The sequence below is a fragment of the Populus alba genome, chromosome 4 (assembly GCF_005239225.2).
Source record: "Populus alba chromosome 4, ASM523922v2, whole genome shotgun sequence".
NCBI classification, from domain to species: Eukaryota; Viridiplantae; Streptophyta; class Magnoliopsida; order Malpighiales; family Salicaceae; genus Populus; species Populus alba.
In genome coordinates this window covers 6191410-6208361 of record NC_133287.1, presented here as the reverse complement: position 1 = coordinate 6208361, position 16952 = coordinate 6191410, and the positions used below count along the sequence as shown (strand labels likewise).

The 16952-nt window shown below is 32.7% G+C and overlaps 1 protein-coding gene across 2 annotated transcripts; it reads right to left on the bottom strand.

Moving 5' to 3' along the window:
* Window positions 1-1406: 1406 nt before the first annotated feature.
* On the bottom strand, window positions 1407-14081 carry LOC118030371 (probable LRR receptor-like serine/threonine-protein kinase RFK1). Of its 2 annotated transcripts, XM_035034449.2 has the most exons (24): window positions 13611-14080; window positions 12844-13006; window positions 12432-12503; window positions 12185-12253; window positions 12035-12106; window positions 11657-11728; window positions 11488-11559; window positions 11331-11402; window positions 11127-11198; window positions 10903-10974; window positions 10734-10805; window positions 10254-10322; window positions 10104-10163; window positions 9434-9496; window positions 9222-9269; window positions 9010-9047; window positions 8201-8574; window positions 7609-7804; window positions 6996-7139; window positions 3484-3602; window positions 3164-3374; window positions 2817-3051; window positions 2567-2717; window positions 1407-2171 (listed from the first exon to the last, which is right to left on the bottom strand). In XM_035034449.2, exons 1-24 carry the CDS (start codon window positions 13795-13797, stop codon window positions 1671-1673), a joined length of 3204 nt encoding a protein of 1067 aa, XP_034890340.1. In that variant the 5' UTR covers window positions 13798-14080; the 3' UTR covers window positions 1407-1670. The 2 variants fall into 2 exon arrangements, with proteins under 2 accessions (XP_034890340.1, XP_073264684.1); XM_073408583.1 differs by lacking the exon at window positions 11657-11728 and having other exon boundaries at window positions 13611-14081.
* Between the last annotated feature and the right edge of the window lie 2871 nt (window positions 14082-16952).

Here is a 16952-nt window from a genome sequence, read left to right as displayed (position 1 = left end):
ATAACATGGGTATGTGAAAAGATAACTCGCAAAACAAAATAAATTAAAATTTTTAATTTTTAATTAGTTAAATATTAAAAAATAAAATTAAAAAAATTAATTAAAAAATACATAAAAAACAACTTGGATCAATTCGCAAAATTCATGATCGAGGTCATTAAACTGAAATAACTTTTTAGAAAAAAAAAAAAAAAAACCAATGACCTAATTTAACTCAAGTTAACATATCAAATCTGTAACTTTGGTCTTGAGACTAAGATAATCCTATAAAGAGAAAGTCAAAACAAATTATAAAATTCAATTTTCAATCGTTTCTATCGAATCTAATGTTAAATGATAAAAATTAAAAAATGACATAAAATTTAAGTTAAGGTAACCCAAGTTAACTAATAAACATCATTACCGAGTCATAAGACTATGATAACCTAATGAAAAACAAATCATGGAGCCTAAGTCAATGTTGAAAGACTCGTGATCCAAGTAATGAGACCAATATAACAAGTGTTAAAATGTCAAAACACGTTAACTTGTTAAATCTGGAATTTGTATCATAAGAGTATGATAACTAAATAAAAATAATAATATTAAAGAACTAAACTAAACAAAAAAAATTAATTGAAAAAAAAAAAACAAAAAATTATTTCAATGAATAATGCTTTATGAAGAGGGGTAAATAAAACTCTCTCTTTTTTTAGTTTATACTTCATTAATTTTTCTCAAGTCTTATATCCTATTTATTTTACTAAGAAATGTTTTATTATTTTTTTATTAATTTCAAATGGTTTAGTTTTTTCTTTACTTTTGGAGTGATATTGGGCCATTTCATAAACTCCAAAAAAATAAAAATGAAATATACACACTTTTTTTCTCGTTATTAATCCTGACAGAAATGGACAGGTAAGGAAACTGCAACAAAAATAAAATATGTGGGAACTGATTGGATTAAAAGTGTAAGGATGTTGGAGTAGATTGAAATTGAGACAACATACAAACTTCAAGTCGCCAACGAACGAAGTCAGTTCTGTTCAATTCTTTTCAACATGAAGAAAACTAGGGTTTCACCATTTGTAGCAAGAAGCAACAATCCTACCTTCTACGATACATAGAAGGTGTTTTGTCATACTTTAAGCATTAAATCACAGCAGAAGCAAATGGGATGAAGAAGCACTCGCGTCAGCCCAGAAATGGCATCCCATTATTCAGAAAGTTTTGCACTTGGCATCATTGCCTGTTATTGATCATCTCTCCAGGCTTACAAGAACACATGCTGGCAGTGGCAGGAGAATGAGCGTAGAAAATATTTTTAAGAAAAAGCATCTCGAGACATGCATCCATACTTGCTCATCGATGATAAATAAGCCTGTTAACATTATAAAAACAACTTCAAAGCGAGGGGAATATATAGATGAAAGGAAAGAATCTACTCAATTGGCTTTCTGAGCATGAATAAAGAAGGGGTTCATTATTAACAGACACCAAGAAGAAGGAAAAACACATTAACGAGGCCACATTTGGGATTGCACTGCAGTTATGAAGTGAAATTTATTTTTATTTCACTTCATAACTGCTTGTTTATTCAGGAGACAAATTAATTTGATGGTCCTAATAGGCTCAAGATCTTCTATTTTCTGTACATTAAGGAATGTCTATAAACATAGGCAAGGACATTGTCAGGAGCTTATATTGATATCAAAAGGATCATGAACACAAGTTGAGGAAACGGCTGTTTCCGACAATGTTGAAACCTCACTCCGGCTGTCTGGCTGTTTATAGTGTTTGCTCCTAGTGTCAAACCTCGCATTCAACTCTTCATCGGTTTCATATGGATCATCATCATCTGTGTGCACATGGGAACTGTTGTTATCCAATCTATCTAAGATCGAACTAGAGTTCTGATTGCCTCTCAAACTACTTCTAATACGTTCGTGTTGTCCTCTTATGGCCTTAAACCTCAAATCTTCACTATGTGGTTCAGGGATCACATCAGGTATGATCCTGGTTCCTTCTATCATGCTAACAACTTCAGACATGATTGGCCTTAGTGATGGTGAAGCATTAGCGCACAAGAGAGCTACTTTTATCAACCTTTCTGCTTCTACCTTGTTGAATTCAGATCCCAGCTTCTGATCCACTAGCTCCATCAGGTTTCCATTTTGCTCTAAATGGCAGGCCTGAAATGCAGACAAATCCCGTTAGTTTATAGCAGCAAAGATGTGCACATTTGATGTTGCACTTAGCAAATTTAAGCTTCGACCTTTACATTATGAATTTTATCAACTTGTAAAAACACTCCCTTTACAGTCCTTAATGATCTTACAGGAATTTGATTGACCTAACTAGAGATAAATTTTTCTGTTCAATGGTCTTCAAATCAGATGTGATGTCTCTAAATGAGTGGAATATTTAAAGAGAATGAAAGTACTTAAAAGGGATTAACAAAAACAAAAACAAAAACCATAAATTAAGGAGTTCAATAAGTATCTGTGATAACCCCAGAAAATTAAGGTGGGTCACTAGAAGAAACTTCAAGAAATACAATGAGCAGATGTTAATATCTGTGACTCACCCAGTCTAGAAGACAAGAGAATTGATCATCTGGCCCACAACTCTTGTTATGCTTCCCACTCACAATCTCCAGGGCCACAATTCCAAAACTGTAAACATCTGCTTTATATGTCAAACGACCCCATAATGCATATTCCGGTGCCATATATCCTCTGCACATCAAAATTATGTTGAACTGTTCGTTAAAATTAAAAAATCACAACACATTTTTGCCAAACAAAATTAGAATATGCAAGAAAGAAGTGACTTACACAGTTCCAGCAACTCTGGTGCTGATATAGGTTTTTTCTCGTTCGTCTAGTTTAGCCAATCCAAAATCAGATATTTTAGGATTGAGATCCTTATCAAGGAGAACATTGGTGACTTTGATGTCTCTATGAACAATCTTGAGTCTTGATTCTTCATGTAAAAAAGACAAGCCTTTGGCGATTCCGATGCATATCTTCTGCCTTGTTTTCCAGTCCAAATGTAGTTGATTTTCTGGACCTGTGCATAATCATCCAAGGAAACAATGCTTCTGAAAACTAAAACATCACTTGCCTCTGTGCAATTTCCATAATTTTCTTTTATTTTATATGACACTATTATTTGTACTTACCAAACAAAGCACGAGAAAGGCTGTTGTTTTCCATGTATTCATACACTAACAACAGTTGATCTCCTTCAATACAACACCCATGAAGTTTCACAAGATGTGGGTGCTGCATACATGAAATCACACCGATCTCGTTCAAAAACTCACGATTTCCCTGACTTGACTTAGATGAGAGCTGCTTCACAGCAATCACAGTACCATCAGGTAACATGCCCTGCATAGCAGTCATGGAAATATATACTATCTTCAGTACAGTCTTCGAAGAAATATACATTCATGGCTTCATAATGACAAATAAAAGATAGAAAATCCCTGGAGAATACCTTGTAAACTGGTCCAAATCCACCTTCTCCAATTTTGTTTGCCGGATCAAAATTGCCTGTGGCAGCTTTAATTTGCTTTAAGGTAAAAGAAACAGTTTGGATTTCTATTCCTTCAAGACCTGTCAAAAACAGAAATCGGATGAACAACTTCATGAATTCGTACCAAAACCTTAAGTTTGTTTTATAACAATGCTAAAGGCGACCCTATTTTGTTTTCCTTATTGACAAGTCAAATGAGCTTGAATAATCAACTCATGATTTGCTTGCCGTGTGCCAGGAACAACTATTAGACAAGCATCATATGCTATGATTGAGAGATCATACTCGTAGCAAGTCTTAGCACATAGTAGGTAAAAGAAATCATATAAGAGTGTTTGGAAATGTGATTGTGGTTTAAAGTGTTACACATCAAAATAATATTTTTTTATTATTTTTTTTAAAATTATTTTTGATATTATCATATTAAAATAATCTAAAAATATAAAAAGAATTATTAATTTTAAACAATCTGAAAATAAAATTGGCCAAGCACAAATTTTATTTAGTTTTATTGTTAGAATTTAATCTATGTTTTTTATTAGATTTTTATTATGCTGTGGGTTTTAAGTTCAAATTTGATTTTATTTAGATTTTTATTATTTATATTTAATTTTTCTACATGTTAAACATTTTTTTATGAACTGAAAAAAAGTTAAGACTTTTGGTTTCCACCCTACTTCTCTCCCTGTCTCTTCTTCAGCTCCTCTTTTTTTCTTCAACTCATTTTCTTTTTCTTGCTGGCTTTATCTTTCTCCTCTCTAACTTCTTTCAATTTTCTCTGTGACAGCTTTGCTTTGGTATCAGAACAAGGCTTTTAGTTTTTCCTACAACTAAACATCAAATGAAACAAAATTAATCGTGTTCTTTTGTTAAAAGTTTTGGTGTTTCTTTGCTTATTTTGTGCAAATTGCCAATAAAAAACGTAGTCAAACAAATCCTTATGTTTATTTTGTCCCAAGCCCTAGCCATGTAACATAAAACCAACCAACGCCGCCAAAGATCCATCATGACAACAACTTCTCAAACCTGAATTTGCCTACAAGAACGCCACAACCCCACCCACCATCCACAAACCCACATTTATAGTGTTGAAAATTTTGTTTAAAACATGGTTAACGAGCATATTTGAAGTCAAATTAAAACTGAAATCCATGGACATAGGAAGTCAAGCCAAGGCCTTTCCTTCGCTCGATTTCGATTCCGACGAGGTCTCAGGTCCGTCCTAAGTAATACCCCATGAATATGGCTCCAAGCGTGCTGCCTTTCCTGGTCTTCCAGCTCAAACTCATAAGCCACGACCACTTCAGATGTTGGGGGAGGGAAGGGAAGACTAGATAAACCAAATTCTGATACGAGTGCTGGAACCCAACCTTCTTTTTCGCATTAAAACTTTCTTGGAACTTATTTTCCAATATAAATTCGTTAACAAGAACATTAACATAATTTAAATAAATCATGGGTAGATCAGAAATTGATTTTAAAAAACTCTTAGTTAGCATGTTTTAGAGATACGCAAAACCCTCTAAAAAAGATAAAAACAAAAAAGTCATCAAGAAAATGTCTAGATCGAGTTTAAAGGTTCAATGTGCTAAATGTTAAAGTTTTGATCATATTACCATTAATTATACCATTAAACACTTTGTCATCTAATTATATATGAATGTAGATAAATATAAAGATTATAGAAATCAAGTGTAAAACCTAAGACCCAAGAATTTTAAGTGACATAGATAAAGAGGATGGGAAAAAAAAATAACATGGTACAATGAGCCAAATGAGTATGGAGAAACGAGATTAAGTTTCAAGAAACTTTTTAGTGAAAATGTTTAAAGAAGTGTGGTCTTAGAAGAGTCTTATAATATTAGTACTTTTAAACTACCTATTCCTTAATCCTATGTTGACGTTCAACATTTCATATGTTGTAAATGATATATTGAACTCCTTAATCCTTTACATCTTCCACGTGATAAGATGAAGATAATCCAAAGTTACTAGGTTATGTTCAAACTATATCTATTTAGGTTTTGAAAAATATGTTTGTTCCACTCCACACCCTTCAGTTATATAGTATTTATAGTTACAAACATAAAAAGCTTGTAGATCTTCTTTCCATGTCTCCTGATGTTACAGGATATTTGAGTCAACTAAGTCTTTTGTATGTAGAGTTCATAATTTACATGTTAAAATGAAAAATAAAATTTCAAGTAAGTAGTAAACAACACAAATTTCAAGCTAATTTACATAAGTATTTTGATGCACTTAAGTTGAAGATTATTTTATAATATAGATTAGACCTTAAGAGTGTCTTTTAGAAATCAATAATAAATAGGAAGTCAACAGTGCTAAACCATTCAAAGTATTATAAATGATTGAGTCAGATAATTATGTTATTAATCTGCATCAATTTTGATATTAATTCTACTTTTAACATAAATGACCTTATTATATATAAAAAGACTTTTACCCCTAATGATTCTTTTAAGATTCTTACCCTATTATTTTTTATCATTGGCATAAAAAAAACATATTAATATTGGATTCAGAGAATCCTAGTTCATAGAAAAGACAACCAAATTCAAACTTATATTTGGATTGCTACAAAGACTTCACAACAACTTGATCTGTGAGCATTATCGAAGCCGACTTAAACAACAAACTTGATTCAAATTTTTTTATTAAATTTAATACGATGTACTGATGTCAAAAATATTATTGGCATGCATCAAAAAGTTATTTGAAAAAACTGCTGCTACCAAAAAACTTTTAAACTATACTCAACAAGATTGAGTTTCTCCTACTCTAGGAGAGCTGGTGAGGACACCACATGGGCATCATGGACTATATATATATATATATGAACGAAAACGACGAAGAATAGCTCAACCATCACTCTTTGGTTAGGAGATGAGGCACATAGCATGTTATTGAATTTTATTATTGGATTTTAATTTATGTTTTCTTGTTGAACTTTTATTATTTAGAGGGTTTTAAGCTTACATTTGATTTTGTTTAGGGTTTTACTATTCAAATGATGTAATTTTTCTACATGTTACACAACTTTAATGAGTTGAGAAAAAAATTGCAGAATTTTAATTTTTCCCCTAAATTTTCCTCTCTTCTTCCGCTCCTTTTCTTCTCCTATTCAGCTTCTTTTCTTGTGCTCCTTGGTTCTATCTTTCTCCTCTTTTGCTTCTTTCAATTTTAAGCACTTAAGACTTACTGATATGGAAATTATCCACTTGGTTTTGATGCAGGAAGTCCAAACTAGATTAACACTGTTCGAACAGTGACTAAGAATCTTGAAATGAACACAAACAGGCTGCGGTATAGAAGTCTGATTTGTAGAAAACTTTTTTGGCCGTAAAACAAAGACCGCAGTCCCCATGATGTCAAATTTTAAATCAAATCAACACATAAACATCTAACAATCATCCAAGGCAAAGCAAAAAATATTCGTGTGAAATAGCCCAAACCTTTTTGTCTTTTTTTCTTTACTCTGAAATAGCATTTCCACCAAAAGATAGCCAATGCTGAGAATACGAGACAAAAGCCTACAACTCCAAGAATTATTGGTACAGTTCTTGTCTTCCCCCCTCCCGAAAAACGTGGTTTGAAGTCTGCCAAAAAGAACACCAAGTAAGTAAGTAGGCTAATACAAAACTGTAAAGCTTGCAAAAGAGAAAGAAATACTCTAGTTCTATCTCAGCTGCTGATTAATTATGAAAATGTGCTGAGTAAAAGCTTTATTCTCCTTGTAAAAACAGATCAGCGTTCATATCTTTTCATGAAAGTATCTGAAAATGATTAAATCAGGAGAACCTAATGCTCTTCAAAACTCTAAATTTATCTCAGCTGTTGATTAATTAGAACGGCACGCTAGAGCATCATGCATTCTGGCTAGCATAAGTTATTGCTTCTCTTTGAGAACATTTTTCACTGACCAGAAAAAGAAAGCTAGCCTATTCATCTCACAAACTCTTGAGGTTCTTTTTTTGAACTTCTGAGGTTCTTGAGAATGTGATCATCTACTACTAACTATGTACAACATTAGCCATAAGAGCAGATACCAAGGCAAGAACTTCTTACTGGGATATACAGAGATAGCTGATATGAGGGGGCCATAGACTCCACTAACAGGAATTCTTGTAGTCCCTTTGCCAGCCCAATATAAGCGGATATCCAATATATTATTTGTGACAGAAGCATTGTGTGTTTTTGTGACTGGCTTGGCAACCCCTGCAGCTTCAACTTCTATATTGAAATCCTTCTCAGCTAGATTATTCTGAAAAACAAAAACAAAGCAGTAGCACCTCATTTGCATTGGTTAGACAAACAATTTATTTGCATTAATTTGGACAGAAATAAATATCTTGCATCTAAACATCAGACCAAAGGAAAGTAACTCAGCGAAACAACCTAGTTTGAAATTGTTGGACTTATGCGGTGACAGGACACAGACAGACAACCATGATCTTATTGTGAGTAGCAAGTCATCCACTACACAAAGAACTAAATAATGCTATTTCTTTTTGAAAATTAGCATTCTAAAATGAATTCTTGAAGCAACACGGCACAAAATCAATGCATCAGTATGCAAATAGCTACATATTGCAACTCTCAATTGTGATACTGTGTTATTCAAACCTATTCACAGTCTACAGATCATGTAATTAATTACCTGAATATAGACATCAAATAATCGTCTTCCAAGGCTGTTATATGTATTATCATTTTTTAATCTGATCTCAGCGAAGTGTAGACTCACAGTGTAATTCCCATTTTCCAAACAACGATGATAATAAGTGAGTGAAATTGGAGAAACGCGTGCTGTTTGGTACAATTCATTGATATTTAATGATGACATGTTTTCAATATAAGCTCTGTTTTGGAAATCATTGTCGTCCATAAAGTCTCCGGTGCTGCTAATTCCCCATTCATCCTCACTCTGATAGAATATTGCAGCACCGCTACTAGCTGCTGCATCTCCTTCAAATGTGCTGCCATTTGTTTTAACATTTTGTCCTCCACAATTAATGTACATAGAGTGCCAGTCTGCTAAGAGAAAAAGGACAACTTAAAAGAAGCTTATGAAGCTCCATTAAGACAGTTTATATTAAAAGACTAGCCATCTCTTGTTAATTGAACCAATCGATCGGCTTCCCGGGGCCGATGCTTCTAACATTCATCACCATTTCACATTAAGAAACCTCCACTCGATAACATGGAAAAAATTTGCAACACTATCGGATTTAAACTAATTCACCAGTCTTGTTGAAAAAGCTATCTTATTTAATATTTCTGCTGCAATGCATATGGAGAGAACGATCCATGAAAACAATCATGGCACGTTTAAGTTGAATCACAGAGGATAACTATATTGTGTTATAAAAAAGCAATTGATCAAGGAATCCGCTAAAGCCTAATTTATGAAAGGGAAATATGATCACTATAATGAATTGACATTAAATCTCAGAATAACATACTTACACTTATTACAAGTGAGATCATCCATGCATGCTCCTCCTCTAGTTAAGTGAAGCGAAAAACGAATTAGTATTATATGAGATATTATGTATGGTCAACTTTGCACAAAAGAGAAGAGATTTTCACAAGGAGATGTCATACCAATTTTTAAGTACATAGGAAATCTAGTTTATATTATGAGTAAGTAATTTAAGAAATCAGGAAATGGAACTTACATGTCCTTTCCCATTGAAGAACTTCGGAACAAGTTTAGAGTTACATCCCTAGTACAATAAAAATGGAATAATAGTTAATGCAGTACTGAGATCTCCCATATGACAGTGAAGAACGAGAAATATAAAGAAGCAGAGAGTTTTTCAACCCTTGCAAGAGCGCGCACACACACACATAGACATGGGGGGAGAGAGAGATAGAGAGAGGTACTTACATTCCCTGTTGACAAGCAGGCTTCCCAGAGCTTTGCTGTGAGAAATTATTATAGGAAAGATCTCTGCGTGCAGAAAGAAAACAGAACCTTCTTGTCAATATGTTGTGGTTCTAATGTATAATTATGAAGATATATGAATTTGGACAATCAAAGAGAGTGCTTTCTAACAATAGCATCTATAGAATTCCTTTCTCTAATAAAAGAAAAAAAAAACACTTTGGGATCTTATAATTTCGATCTTTTCTTCTTAAATTCCAAGAAATTAACTACTATTTTTATCATTTCTTACTTTGAAAGCTTTTAATTTCATTGAATGAAAGCCAAATCATATTAAAGAAGTTCTAATTCTTGAGCTTATATATATATATATATATATATATATATAGAGAGAGAGAGAGAGAGAGAGAGAGACAGAGACAGAGACAGAGACAGACATAGAGACAGACATTCCAAAAAAATATAGTGGCACAGCAGCTTCAATTGGATAGATACTAGTGTTCTAACACCACCATTTGTAGATAGTAGTCTGATATCATGACAAATTCAATGAAACCAAATGCACGCAAAACGTGCATTCACCTTTGTGGCTTTACAAGGATGGATGTGCATAAGTTCCTCAATGAATAAAAGAATCTTTAAAGTATTAGAGACAAAGAGATAAAATACATACACACTCATTCCTTTCCTAAACATTGGTATATTTCCTGTGAGGAGGTTTCCACTTAGAAAGCTGATCCAGACAGCAAGGAGTAGTTAGTATAATGGACATTGCAAAGTAACATACTATGAAATGCTATAATCTAGAGGTTCCATTGCTTACATGAATACCAGTGTCTCTGTGGTTATAGCATTTGGAAGATTCCCATGTAACTTATTAAAACTGAGATCCCTGCAAGGAATGGAAATGCATATGAATTCGAGGCCTAGTGCTTCCTTTCTGATATGTCAGATGAAAAAAAACTGTTTGCACATGTCCAAATCACAAATGTTCCTGGGGAAGTTTTTGAGGCGTGAATGCATCTATTCATATTCCCCAAGATTTAGTTGGCTCTATGACATGCATAAATTAGCTGGACACATAAATATACAGACGTTTTAATTATTTTCTGTCTTGAGGTAATGAGCCTGCACATACTGATTAGCACCGAGTTCCACTCAGCATGCAAGAATACTTAGTTTGTGACATTTTCATGCATGACATGGAGGTTCTTCACTATTCAAGCATGTATTTATGGTAAAGACACTTTAAAAAACATAATGGAACACTCATCAAAAAATTAGTAATCATAGCATTGCTTACAAAACTCGCAGTTCACTCATTTCCCAGATGTATGGAGGAATTTCTCCAGATATATTGCAATTCCTCAACAACCTGGAAGTCCAACAATGACTATGTCAGATCTGGTGGTCATATGGTAACCTAATTGTATGCACTCATAAACAGAACTGGGAATTAGAAGTGAACATACAGCCGCGAGAGGCCTACAATGTTACTAAGATCAGGAAATGACTGATTTGTGAAATTTATGTCAGTGATCCTCCTGCACATAAAATGGCAAGCACGCTTACAAAACAATAATAATTTAATATGCCATTGTGAAAGTTTCCTTCAATAATACAGTATTCACTAAGTAAAATAACGTCATAAATTATTTGACTATTTGCAGTTGAATAATCAAGAAATTTCACTCACAAGTCTGTTAATGTTTTCAGAGCAGAGATGGAGGATGGAATGGGTCCTTCCAGTCCACTAGCTACCAATTCTCTGAAATAGATCAGTTAATCAAATCAATCAACGAACTTTGAGAGCCTCAAAATAAGTTAACTTTCCTCCTATATACCCCAATTCATAACATTGAAAAGGAATAAAGTATCAATGGAAAGATGTAAATCTTACAGTCTTTTAAGTTGCTTCCAGTTCTGTACAAAATCTGGTATACTCCCATTGAAGTTGTTATCGTTTATTCTACTGCATTGTGGATTGAAGATCATTTACACTTCACTCCTATTAAATAATGTACAATGTGATAGAGGTTTCACTCAGAAATGCTTACAAATCAGTCAGGTTTTTCAGCTCAGCAAGTTCCTTTGGCAAATTTCCATCCAATTTGTTGGAGGATAGAATCCTGCAAGAGAAATTGACATCAATCTCCAAAAACACTCCGGCGGCAAGATGAAAGTCAAAGAACAGGCAAAGAAACAGTCATCCATGAAACTACTTACAAAGTTTCAAGGTTAACTAACTTCCCAAGCTCACGCGGGATCATTCCAGAAAATTGATTTAATTCAAGGTCCCTGTTAAAAAACTCAATGAAACTGCTAGTAAAATTCCTTGTATCAAAATACTCCAACGAACTCATATCTCCATAAATGCAGAAGGGAAAAGTAATTGGAGACACTGGCACATCACAATTCCATTGAGCATATGTACAGAAAAATCGGTGTTTGATGATGAGAGAAAAAATGGAAATTTTGCTGTTCAGCAACTATAGATATAATCTACAAATTCATAAGAAACTATAACCCAGGCCAACTTTTTCAAATATAATTTATCAGATGGCGTCAAGAAAAAACCCAGTAAGACTGAATATGAAAACTTACAAGTATGCAAGGCTGGTAAAGCTCCCCAAATACCTTGGAATGTTCCCTGATAACCGGTTTGCTAGAAGAGCACTGCACTAATGCTGCTTAGTTAAACCAATATGTTGCCTGTTTAAAACGGAGATAGATACGAAGAAACCAAAAGCTTACATCTTTTTTAGCTGCAATGAAGCCCATTCACTTGGTATAGACCCACCAAGTTCATTGTAAGAAAGATCACTGGCAAACCAGTTGAAACGAGTTTAAAACTCTCATAAATCATTTCTTATTTCATAAATGATCAGGAAACACAAAGAAAAGTGCATAAGAAAAGAAACTGCTACATGAATCCCCTGTTGTTCTCTCAGAAAGAACAACCAAGGCAAACATAATTTATTCTTTTCAGACACATGCTTACATGCTCTCAAGATAAGGAAGCTGAACGAGTTCAGGAGGAAGTTCTCCTGCAAGGCTAAAACGCTTGAACTTCCTGAAATCCATAGGATAACAAAATCCAAAATTGAAGCTTTATTGACATGCACCTATATATAGAAACCAGTAACACCACAAACACACAATAAATCTGCAAGGGACTAATTACAAAGAAAATAAATTTACACCTGTTTTAAGATGAATTAACCATCAACATTCTATTTCTTATGAAAAATGTTTATCTATCTAGATTTAATAGATTTTTATTATAGTAAACACTGTCGGAATCCTAGTATGAGCTGGGGCAATTCACATCTCTATACAGATAATAAAGGAGCAGTGGAGATTGAAAGTCCTCGCATTTCTTTCAAAGTTCAATTCAGAGAGAGAAAACATACAGGGAAGTAATATGACAGGTATTGTTCGCAAATTCGCAGTCACAGGTAACGTTCTTGTCAGGATCCATCAGTTGGACATGAGGGAGATTTTCTCCACAAGAATCAGCATTGAAATTCCAGCCATTGGCGCCCAACTTCTTGGTAATTAGGTTTAAAGCATCCACTAGATCAAACAAACAATAGTTGCAAGGTCACATTTTGAAACAAAAATCAGTTCAAGATATTGATTCCAGCATATATAGAACTCACGACTACAGACTAGCCAACCTTTTTCTTCATCATCTTCTTCTTTCTTTTCCGTTTTACAACCAAAGTTAGTAATTCTTGCGTGATAAATCTAATTTTGAATCCTTAAGAACAAAATGTACAGGGAGTTTCTAGCAGAGTATCACTAATAACTATAACCTGCAGAAACCTTAATAATTGGAGCAGAAATTGTAAGTTTTATGTGACAGAACTTCTCTTGTAACCCAGATGACAGAATCTTTATAGGCACCCATGTTTCATGAAACCGTTAACATAACTTCACCTCAAGTAGTGGATACTTGGGCTGTTTCGTAATTGAGAAATGTCGTTGACCTCCGCCATAAACTCCCAATAGAGACACTAGATACTATCTGACAGAGATACAAGTTACTACTACAGTCATAAAAACTAAAGGTTCTTCTACTGTGTTCTTATCATATCACAAAGAAACTCTTGACATCACAATATCATCTACTACCAAAGAAAACAGCAAATATTGGTAAAAAAAAAATAATCCATACCCTCATCTTGAGGAAGCCGAGCAGCAGCCAGCCTTGGTGTCTCCAAGCAAATGAAAGTTAGAACTGATATGAGGAAGGCATATCTAAGGGAAAAAGACATTTGTACTACCCAAAATATGCTTAAAAGGTTGTAAAGTCTGTTCTTGTCTGGGTTCTTCTGCACTGAGGAAGAGAACTTCATAGTCATTTTTGTTTCATCTTTTGTGAGGATTGCCAAGCTAAGATTGTATGTGTCCCTCTATAATAATTGTATAACCATTACGTCCATATAGTAAAACCATGGCCACATTGCGAATACAGCAAGTGTTTTCTTTTAAAAAATAAAAAATCGTCACGCAGATCTGAATTTGCTTATGTTGATTTTTGAACGCCCACTGCAACTAGCTTGACTTTAGGAGTTTATCTTTATTGTGAAATATCGCCTTTGTATACTTTTTTATTTAGTATTTGTCAAGCTCATTCTTTTTCTATGATTGTCTTTTTATGACTGGTTTTAAGATTTTCCCACCCATCAATTTCCTTGTAGCAGCTTCTTTTTCATTCAACCTTTCCAACTATATCATTCAGAATTAAATTAGTTAAAGCAAGTACGTCATGTTGGGAAACTAAATATTTTAAGAGGGTGTTTGGAAGTGTGGTAGCTGTTATTTTTCAAATAGCTTTTCGTGCCGAAAAATATGCCAATAATGTTTTTTTTAAATTAAAAATTTTTTAATATCAGCACATCAAAACGATCTAGAAAGTACAAACCGAACTTAATTTTAACAAAAAAAAAATTGAAATTGTGCAAAAAGCCGTTTGGACCGGCAGTACCAAACGGCCCCTAAGTGTTATCTTTAAAATACTATTTTAGAATAAAGGTTGTTTTTTTTAAATAATTTATGCTTGAAAATAATATTTTAAATATATATATATTTTATATATATATATATATATATATATATATATTAGTTATTCTATTTTGAATATATATTTTATTTATTGAACTTTTTTTTAAAAAAAAAAAAAGAAGAAGAAGAAGAAGAAAGGAGGAGGAGGAGGTAAGGTGGTAAAAAAAGAAAAGGTCAATCGTAGGGTTGTCGAGTAGTATGTTACTGCTAGAAGGAGAAAAGAGGGAAAAAACAAAGGAGGAGCACTTATGTAATGGTGGAATTCAACTCGGGGTCAATCGTAGGGTACCTTTATTTTACGTTGACGACAACAAACCGCGTTATGTTAATATCACTTGTAGGACCCTCCCCCCTACGAGGAGAGGAGGCTGCGGAACCCAAATTAGTTCCACTTTATTGCTTGGTTTGTATAATAATAATAATGATTATTACTCCCCTCTTGAAAAAAGGAGCTCCACAGAGAATCCTTTGTAATAAAAATAAAAAATAAAATAAAAAAGATTTTTGTTTGTAGGTGAATATGTAAAATCTAGCATGGCTAGTCGTCAACCAACCACTCGATGCTTATCCTGATTCATGGAGACGTGTTTACCTGCAAGTTGGCTTGTTTGGTCATTAATGAGTAGTGGAAGAGAATCTGCTTTTTATTAATAAAACAAATCAAAAAAACCCCCATCGTCCGTAAACAGCCTTTTACGGACTTGCTGTCTTCTACCGATAGGTAAAACATTTCAAGATATAGCAAATGGAATATATTATATATATATATATATATTATATATATATATATATAGAGAGAGAGAGAGAGAGAGGCTGTCTATAATATTGGAAGGCAGAATTTTGGAAGGGGAGGCATTCTCGAAAAAAAAAAGTATTTTCAATAAAAAAAAAAAAAAAAACCTAACTTTTTCTAATTCTCTATTCTTCAAGCCTTTTTTCCACTTTATATTTTTAAATCTAAAAGTTTTTGTTATCATCAAATAAGACATGACTCTAATAAGCCACTCTATCATAATATATGTCTTACAATTGTGTAATAACAATTCTTCAAAATATAGACGCTAACATGAATAATCATTATGTTATCACAGCAGAATTTTAGCCTAGGATCAAACCCAAATATTATACAAAACAAAGCTTATACCATTACAATTAGAGTCCAAACAAAACCATAAATTATTGAACCTCGAATCCACAATGAAGAGTGTGATATTTTAACATTATTTTTATTTATTAATTATAATTTCAAAATAATAATGTGTTATTTTTAAACATTTTTTTATTTATTAATTATAAAGATAATTAATAATGACAATAACGAAACATAACAATGTGCTTTTTTTTTTTTACCTATAAATGGATGATTTGAGATTTAAAACAACTTATTTATATATTTGCCTATTAATTAAAGATTTTAAATCATGTTTATCTGAAATAAATATAAAAATGCATAATATGTAAGACAACATTAAAATCAACATGATGATTAACTAAAACAATATTACAAAAGTAATAAAAATAAAAATAACTCATAACTAAAAAAATTACATAATATAATAATACATTTAAGCCTATATATGTATTCTATGACTAACTTCATCAATAATATGACTTTCACCCGTCTATGTGATCTCATCATCTAAGACACACATCATATAAACTCGATGTCTTTCCTTATAGGTCAAGTGTAATACACATATCTCAAACTAAGAAGATGCATGATAACAAGTAAATCCATCATCATCGAGATCATTAAGATCAACCACAACATGTCAACTATCATGTAACAAATGTTCAACCTAACATGAAGCAAATAGAAATTATTAATTTATAAAAAAAAATGCAACATTTTTTTTTCAAGTTTATAAAAAGTAACAAATACTTATAACATTTTGAATCTGACGTCCATGTGGCTCATACTCTATCTCCTCATGTGGAGGAACTTACACTAGGTTTGGTGTAATGATTTACTGGAGATGGCGAATCATATAATTATAATTAGCGTACCTATTTAAACAACTAATGGAATGCAACTAATCGCTCGTAAATATATTTTTTTTAAAAATGTTGCTTAAAACTAAATTGCTGCATTACATGGCTTAGGTAATGTATCTCGACAAGCTCAAAGAATATATAAGGGACAACTAATGTCCATAAAAACATGGTCAATATGCATATAACAAGAACAACTGACATTTCATCTTCTAAATAAGGATTTCACACATCCTATTAAAACATCAATAATGCAATTATTTTTCATCATTTACCAATATCAACCTATGCAATTATTTCTCATTATTTACCAACACTATAAAATTTCTATATCAATAATGCAATTATTTCTTATTATTTATCAACATCATTCTATGCAATTATTTCCCAACATTGTCCAACGTCAGCTTATGCAATTATTTTTCAATATAAAAAAAATTCAATATCAATATAAACAATT

Coding starts and splice junctions, on each gene's coding strand:
- LOC118030371 (XM_035034449.2), bottom strand. CDS start 13,797: ATGACTATGAAGTTCTCTTCCTCAGTGCAGAAGAACCCAGACAAGAAC. Junction 11,560..11,656: donor TTAGTTAACCTTGAAACTTT/GTAAGTAGTTTC, acceptor TTTCTCTTGCAG/GATTCTATCCTCCAACAAAT. Junction 9,270..9,433: donor CCTGCTTGTCAACAGGGAAT/GTAAGTACCTCT, acceptor TTATTGTACTAG/GGATGTAACTCTAAACTTGT.